At 38.8% G+C, this 8,723-nt stretch overlaps 1 protein-coding gene across 1 annotated transcript in view; it reads right to left on the bottom strand.

Annotated features, from left to right (window-relative positions):
* Positions 1 to 8,723, bottom strand: part of LOC113405017 (trafficking kinesin-binding protein 1-like) — a 118,016-nt gene that overhangs the window by 30,234 nt on the left and 79,059 nt on the right. Inside the window, exons 5-7 of the mRNA XM_026663870.2 lie at positions 4,663 to 4,763; positions 3,656 to 3,764; positions 2,197 to 2,275 (exon numbers count right to left, since the gene is read on the bottom strand). Of these exons, the coding sequence (XP_026519655.1) occupies positions 2,197 to 2,275; positions 3,656 to 3,764; positions 4,663 to 4,763 (289 nt within the window). The remainder of the gene's footprint in view (positions 1 to 2,196; positions 2,276 to 3,655; positions 3,765 to 4,662; positions 4,764 to 8,723) is intronic.

The raw sequence follows: 8,723 nt of genomic DNA, 5'->3' as shown, positions 1-8,723 counted from the left end.
GGCTCAGCCCGATCCTGGTCTGGGGTTCCGTCTGCTGGCTCCTGCCAGCTGGGGTCCCGTCCGCCGGCCCCGCTCAGCCCACTGCCGGCCGAGGGTTCCGTTCATCCAGGCAGGCAGCGGGCTGAGTGGGGCCGGCGGCCGGGACTCCGGCTGGCAGCAGAGTGCCACTAAAAATTGGCTCACGTGCCACCTTTGGCATGCGTGCCACAGGTTGCTGACCCCTGGTCTAGATAGTACTTAGTCCTGCCTCAGTGCAAGGCACTGGACTACATGACCTATTGAGGTCCCATCCCATCCTACATTTCTAAGATTAGGGCATTTTTTTAGTGTCTTGCAGTGGAAATTATTGTTAATTAAAAGTTTGCTTTAAGCCTAATTTCATGGCTACTTTCCTACTAACTGTGCAGTAAATGAGATCCAGTTCAACTTCATACAAGAAGTTTTAGAATGTCTGAAAATAGCTTTATTTCATGCATAAACTTGTGATCCTAATGGTTTAACTCCTGCTGTGTTTTAAGTTCTTTGAGCCTGATGCTTCAACTGATAGAAAAGTAAAAACATATTTAGAGAAGATAGTCCTGTAACACTGGAACATCCAAACTTTGCCAGCAGAGGCGACACTGTCAGCCTGCCAGGAGCCTGAAGGCTGCACTTAATTTAAATTAAATGGAACAAAATGCAGCAGCTGTCATCGATAATACATAGGTGTGGCCCAGAGAAACTGCAAATCCCAGCATACACTGCTCCATCAAGTTCAAGCAGCTACTGTAGAACTCAATGAGCTGCACTTTGGCTACCTCTGCATATATAATAATTAAGCTAAACTGGTATTTTCGTGTTAACCACAGGGAAGAAATGCTAATGTATTCACCTAGCCTCACTCACTAAGAGGAAGAAAAGTATCTTTAAATAAAAAATGTTATGCACATTCTCTCTAAGACTAAATTGTCTGTTGTGCATTGGTACCTGATAAGTAGGATTGGAAAGATTAGACTTTTATGAGTAAATGTCCATTTCATTGTACACATACAAACCAATGAAAAAATATTTCCATCAACAATAATCCAAATTTACGGACAGGCAAAGAAAGAAAAATGCTGCTTGAAAACTTAAGAGTCAGAATCCAGTGATTTCGACTTTTGAATTACGCTTGTTACAAATGGACTAGTGAATCAATACTAAAAACAGGTCTGATTTGTTGATTTAATTGTATTTACTTTTTATATTTTGACATGTGATGTTGACAGTTTGTGTTTAATGGTTCATAAAGCTTTACTTTTTTTTAACCTCAACGTCATTAAATAATTCTCTGACTCCCTCATATTTACTTCCAACTCTGAACATTTAAATAAAAAACCAAAAATTTAAAAAAAACCATAATTTCACACAACTGTGAAAATTTAAAATGGATAAAATGCTTACAAGTAAACATTGGTGTTATCAATATTATCCACTGAAACTATAAAAAAAAATGAAATTCTGCCAAGCCTACTAATAAATCATCTGAAAGTTTCCATCTCTTTCAATGCCTGATCATTAGGTCTTCATTGATGGCCCATATGGATACTGTAGATATATTCCAATGTTACATTTTAGTTCAAGGACTTGTACTTAAAGCTGAATTATCTTGAAATTAAATGTGGTCTTAAGTGATGTAATTCCAATATGAAATGTGAAGCTGACAGGCTGAAAGATGGCTCTGCCTTTCTCGTACATTATTTCATAAAGTAAAGGTAGAAAAGTGACAAGAATGCAGGGACTTTTAGTCTTTTGTTTCTCTTCTCATGACCAGTCTTAAAAGACAGACAGACATATAATACTTGTAAGGAAATGAAGGACCACAGGGTAAATGATTCATTTAAATGACTCATTTATGAATTTACAACTCAACCTAAATGTGGCTGAACACAATAATTACAGAGACAGGGTGGATGAGGTAATATCTTTTATCGGACCCACTTCTGTTAGTGATAAGAGGCAAGCTTTTGAGCTACACAGTGCTGTTCCTTAGATCTGTTTCCCAGACCTGAGAAAGAGCTTTGTGTACCTCAAAAGCTTGCCTCTCTCACCAACAGAAGTTGGTCCAATGAAAGATATTATCTCACCCACCTTGTCTCTCTAATATCACCGACATGGCTACAACAACACTGAATACAATGTCAGATGTGAAAAAGGAGAAAAAAAAAAAGGACATACTCAGCTCTTTCACACAGTCATTTACAAGCTGCTGTTCTTTCTCTTCGTAAGTAATTGTTTCAGTCTTCAGCTGACAGGCCTGTTCAAAAGGTCCACATCAAAATATGGCACATTAGCATCTTGGTTGTTTTCTAATCTGTTGTAGTGTTTCCATTTGCTTCAAAAAAGCAAATTCTTTTTTCAAATCGCAACTCCAGGAAAACAGTGAGAAAACCCCAACTCCCCTGGTCTCCCCTCAATCTCTAAAAAAAAGGGGCCAAATGAACATTCAGCATCCACAGATTTGATGCAGAAATTTGCACCCACTAGGTGTCACTATTTTAACAGGAATGAAGATGACCGAAACCACATGCAGGGAGTGCACAATGTATAAATTGATCACCTGAACAGATACGTTTTGAGATCTCTAAAACAGATGAAGATATTACATGTTTAAATTAAACACTATATTTTACATTTCATCCAAAGCATTGGCTACGCAATTAGACTTAAGTGTAAAGTGTTCTTTTATAACCCCTGAAGCCAGAAGACTTTCACTTCCAGCCCCACCTTAATTACCCTCACAATACCCACAACATAATATTTACACTGCTTATCTTCCCTGAGTGTTTTCATAATAAAGGTGAAGTAGACTGCACTTTGATCAAAACATATTTTATAAAAGAGTGACTTACATTTATAATGGAAAGTTAATGAATTTGTGAATCTGAGAATGGTATTTCATCTAAACACCAATGAGAGTTTGCAAATTATAACACATCCCCAAATATTGTAAGTTCAAAAACTGCATTGAAAAATCACAAATGTAATTACTTATCTGGTACGTGGCCGTCACAGTGAACATATATTAACTCTGACAGACTCCATCAACCCACATACATGTTTTTTATTCTTTTGAACAGTCCCAAAATAAAAGGAAAAATATGAATCCACAAAAAACAATGTTAAAATAATGTTAAAGGCCTGACTTGAAACCCACAAATTAAGGCCATTTAGAGTTTAAGGTAATACTGCCTCTCTCTATACTTAGGTAAGACATTTGTGCCTATTGCTAACACTGGTATGGGTTAAGGATCCTATGCCAACCTGCAGGTACAGCAACGGTCAGCCATGTTCTAACACCATTTTTGTTTTCAGTCTGCGTGACCCTCTCAGGTTTTAGGCTATAATACTGTCCCCCAACACGGTTATAGAACTATGTTGTCCCCTCCACATGAAGCCTTTGCTCTGAATTTCCTGAAATGTATAGGTTTCAGTTGGACTCTTAACACTATTTTAAGATCAAAATTGGTGATTTGCTATATTACAAGGGGATCTGTTATGTAAGATAGCCCTCCCCTGTGAGGGTTTCCATTAAGAATATTTATTTAACAATCATCAGCAGAGCACTGGTTTTCAAAGGGAGAGGGAAGCAGGGCTGCAATTATTAAAAACAAAGTATACAAGGGAGTGATTTCACCTCTGATCTAAGCACAACATTCTCCTCTTCAAGGTCCTTAAGTTTCTTTTGAAGAGAATCCAAGTGAAAATAGTTCTGGACGGAGGAGGAAGACTCATTCCTCTTCAACCTGGTAACAGAACCATTAACATTTACTTTAGGCCCATTTTACTTGAAGCCTTGGAAATGACAAATGGGAAAAGGCTTAACAGAGGTCCCATAACAGCCAGAGCTGTGTGAAATTCAGACTTTTCACTTTAAGTTATTTGTGACAACACACATTTTCATCTCATTTTAAAAGTGAACATGACAATTTTCCTTATTTCTCCCACTTCCTGTGGGAAAGCTATTCATCCACAGATATTAGGAAGAAAGCAACCTTCACATGCAGACTTACAAAAAATAATATAATAGCTTCATGAATCACGTTGCACATGCTCCACCTGAATGCTGCAATAACTCTGCAGACAAGTGGACAAGGGCAGGCAGCCTCCTCAAACTCTGCCGTGCTGCTCAGACAGGTAACTGTCCAGAGAAGACTGTAATCCATGCGTTATCCCCTCCCTCTGCTGTTAAACAGTGCGCAATATTTTAGCAATGCCTCAAGTCTTTGCCAGCCAAAGCAATGTGAGTATGGAGGTTAGTCTTCCATCACTTGGCCAGATTTTCCCCTGCAGACAGAAAGATGGTATGGTGGGGTGGTACATGCCAGGTGGCTCACTGATCCTGTGGGGTGGTCTATGCCAGCCCCAATGTGAGTTAGAGCAGCCTATGGTATCATATGCCACTGTCCTCCTGTCCTCCTTTTTCCTTCCCTCCCCACATTCGAATCAGTTCAGTTACTCCAATACAAACATTAACAAATGAAAATGTGCGGCGCAAGTTGGAGGTTTAAGTTATGAATGTAGCTTTATTCCATTCAGGATTAATTTTGCCACCCTCAAGGGTATCAACACTGCTCTTAAACTTCCTGCTATTATCCCTGGAAGGTTTAGATTCAGGAAAAGTGAACTGATCTGATAACTTACGGTGTTGAGCAGATGGACTCTGGCTCACTTTCTTCAGCAGCACTGGTATAAAACTGAAGCAGCTCATCCTTCATGGACAGTTCATGGCGCAACTGAGAAACCTGAGCAAAAAAGAGCGTAAATCTATCACTTCCCTTCCAAGCACATTTATATTTTTAATAATTAAATCTATTTGTTTTTCATCTTTCATATGTTTCCTTCAGACTAGTCAAGAGCCCACTGTACCACTCTGATGAATGGACTGGAAACAATTTTTACTTCTTGAAAAATCTTTAAACAGTCATTTGATTTTTCCCCCCTTTCTTTTTAAAGAAAGCAAGAATCCAATTACCCACTGCTATTAAAGGAAACAAGAGAGGCAAATGGTCTGTCTCATTTCACTCCATGAGTCTGATTCACCGTCCCAGGTTTACACCAACATTACTCCATTGATTTCAATGGAGTAAAGCAGTTGTAACTCAGGCCTAGCATTTCTTTTCTGCTGCATTTGACACAATAATTATAACGATCTCACTTGGACATGGTCCTGGCCACCATTATCCCTGCCTTTGTGACTTTCAGACTGGATTATCATAATTCTCTCCATATAGGGTTACCTTTGGACACCACTCAAGTTTTAGTTGGTGCAGAATGTAGCAGATCCACCGTTTAGTAGGTTTTGTCATAGGGTGCCATTACATCAGTGCTGCATAGACTGCAAAGAACTATTAGCTTCTGAGTGCACTTTGACTCTGAAAAGTGATTCTATAGGAGTGGTATCACAGAATCCCATGCTGCTTATATCTTACTCTGTATCAAATGTGCTCATTTTAGCAATGAAAAGGTGTAGATTTTTCTTCCTAATTGCCAGCTCTGCAGAAACAATCTAAAATCCAAAACCCATTTTATAAGTCCTCACTCAGATGAGAGGTCCACTAACCACGAGCAACAGTTTGAAGGATGAAGCCCGTTATTTCTCCAACACTGTAGGACTAAGTATTTATTAACATGAAAACATCAATTACATCACATATTTTATTCATTAACTAGATAGAGATCATCTTATCTTTCATATGTTACCTTTTGCTCTAGTGGATTAAAAGTCTTATTTCAGAGTAGTATTTTCCCCCCTTCTGACTGTAAAAGAGGAAATGAAAACTAGCTCTTATGAAAAACAGTCTGGAAATGAGTGTGGTGGGCTCAACCCACCAAACACTGAGCTTTAGCAAACATCAAACACTAACTCAGGTGCAATATCTAGCAATTAAATGAAAATTACAAAGCTCTACTGTTTAAGAGTGACCATAAACTGCTGGTCACTGGGCTGACAGTCCCCGCGGAGGATGAGTTAGCTAGCACTGCATTAGCTGCTGTAGGAGCACACAACAGAGATGACTAGAACAGGAAAGAAGTTTAGGGTTAAATAAAGTAAATAGAATAACCCAGAATAACTAGGAAGAGCAAAAATCCAACAATCTCCTTCCACTCTATCCTAGACTGACAGTTCACTTTACTCTGGCTCTTAGATCAGATTTCAAAGCAGGCAGGATTAGGTTGTACATGGTAATGTCATATTTCAGCAGAAGGACAGAAATTTTGATCTTGGAGCTGCAGCATCCTTAATTTTTAATCACTGCAACACAGCACTGGATGGGCAGGCTTTACTTGGGAAGCTACACTCATTTGTGCTACCTAAAGGTTGAACAGTTATTTCTGCAGTCAACACAATTTATAATCAAGAGAATTTGTCCAATACAACATTGAAGACTTTAGTAAAATACTTCCAAAACAGCAGGTACCCGGTGACTAAAGTGCACCGACATACAGTACAGCATTTTGCTTCAGTGCACTCACCTTTTGTTCTCTAGTGCCAAACAGTAGGTCTGAGTCTCAGTTTTCATAATTTAGTACTACTGGAAAGAGTTGTACAGGGTAGAAATTAGTAGCAATTAGATAAGACTGGGAAGGAAAGGGCTCTGTCCTCTTGACAGAAGGAAAAATGAAATTCAAACTGTTTTGAAGTGATCACACAAAAGCAGCTTGTTGCAGGTGAAGGAGACATTGGTATTTAAGAAGGGCAAGTAAGAGACAATATAAAGAGAAAAACTGGCCTGAAACATGTGGGTTAAAGTCACAGTTTTCATCAGAACATGATCAGAGTCTATTCCTCACAATGATATATAGGTTTGAAAATACAAAATCTACATGTTAATGTAAAGGCAACACGTGTATCAAATGAAGAGCCATGGAATAAACTGAGGATACATGATGGTGTGGCATAAAGACTATTAACATGAATATGGAGTGGCTGCACTACTCATGAGTAAAGAAGCCAGGTCATCCCATAAAAGTGCCAATAAAATCTATATATCATACACCACCATCAGATATGTTGTATGTGTCATATGCTGCACTATTTTAGGAATGTTTAAAAGAAATTTATAGGGACTATATATTGTATCCCTCTGGCAAAGTCAGTTGTCTTAGTTATCATGACTCCCAACTGAACAGGGCTCAGAGGAAATATCAAAACCCACTAAAACTAACCTCAGATTTTCTACACACAAAAGTGTTATGACTTTAAACCCTAATATCATTGGTCCCACTGGGAAGCTGGCAATTTCCTAGATGAATCATAACATTTTTTGTTAAGAAAGCTATTAATAACGCAGCCAAACTGGCAATGCTGTCAAAGGTGAGTGAGTAATTCATTTGTCACCTGCCTTGGAATTTCTCCCATAGAGATCACCTCCATATATTGGGTGTATTTCCATGCATCATGCACCTGTAACTGCCTCACCCACAACTTGCTCATTATACCATTGCTCAGCTTTACCCTAACATCACAAATCCCAGAGAAGCTTCCATAAACAACCATTTTCTAAAAACCAACCTGTTTTCAACCCCTCCCACCAACTGTGGAATTTCTCAACCTTTCTTAATCTTCCCCCAAGAAGTGCATCCGCAAGAGGCCCAGGATGGGCAGGATTCAGCTCAAGGTCACCAAGTGTTTCTAGGAGGGACCCAGAACTCACTTTTAGCTCTTCAAGGCAGCAAACTAACAGACGTTGCGTTGTGACATTTTTAGTTAATCTGGCTCTCTACTCAGGGAGATGCAATAAATAATCCTGATAATTTTCAGAACTCTCAACATTTCTCAAATATGTTTACAATACTTCATATATAGCAGATACAATATACATTATAGTGTTCTATGGTGTTATTTATTTTTTTAAATCAGCACTCATTTGGGATGACCTGCACCATGTCATCCTATACACAGACACACAATATGTATACAAAGAACCTAACACATTACTATTGCTATCCAAAATTGTAATATACACACATACATATCACAAAAACCTTTGTGCACACACATACACCACCAGATTCTTCCACATTTAACTGAAAAATAGCAAAACCACTGCACCATAAGCCAGATGGTTTTAACAAATCTAGATGGGCGATACTAAGTCCCAGACCATTAGTTCTGTTTAATATCTATTTCTTTAATCCAACAAGTCACTTCGCTGCTTTCTGAAGCAGACCATATGTTGAAGAAGCATCATTCATCATGTCATAGAACCCACACAGTAATTTATCCTGAGCCACCCAAGTACCTGATGGATATGAAGCTGGGTATGTTAAAGAGGCATGATACCAGAGGGGTACAGAAAGTACAATGCACATGATTTTAGTGATCGTGGACTACTAAAAATCTCACTTTATATGAATAATACACCTTAAATAGAGTGGTATGATGTTTATGTTCATCTGCAGTAGGGGAGCAGGTTCAGCATTTAAGTGATTTTATTTAAAAACCAAAACTGAAATCAGCTTGAATACAGAAAAGAAGTTTGGGGGGGGCAGGGGGGGGAATGAAAAATAATCTCTTACAGGTGGGAAAGGAGAGAAAGAAAGGGAGAAGAGATAATCACTGAGATATGGGGGGAGAAGAAACAAAAGAAAAAAAAGCTGAATATTGTGGAAAGAGAAGTGCAAGCAATGAACCTAGGTAAAAAGGGAGCTAGAGAAGTGAGAGGAAAATATTGGAAAGAAAGACGGGGGGGGGGGGGGGG

Source organism: Terrapene carolina, unplaced genomic scaffold (genome assembly GCF_002925995.2).
Source record: "Terrapene carolina triunguis isolate 2854851 unplaced genomic scaffold, T_m_triunguis-2.0 Scaffold34021, whole genome shotgun sequence".
Taxonomy (NCBI): domain Eukaryota; kingdom Metazoa; phylum Chordata; order Testudines; family Emydidae; genus Terrapene; species Terrapene triunguis.
Note: the sequence above shows the minus strand (reverse complement) of the source record. Positions and strands in the feature narration are given on the sequence as shown.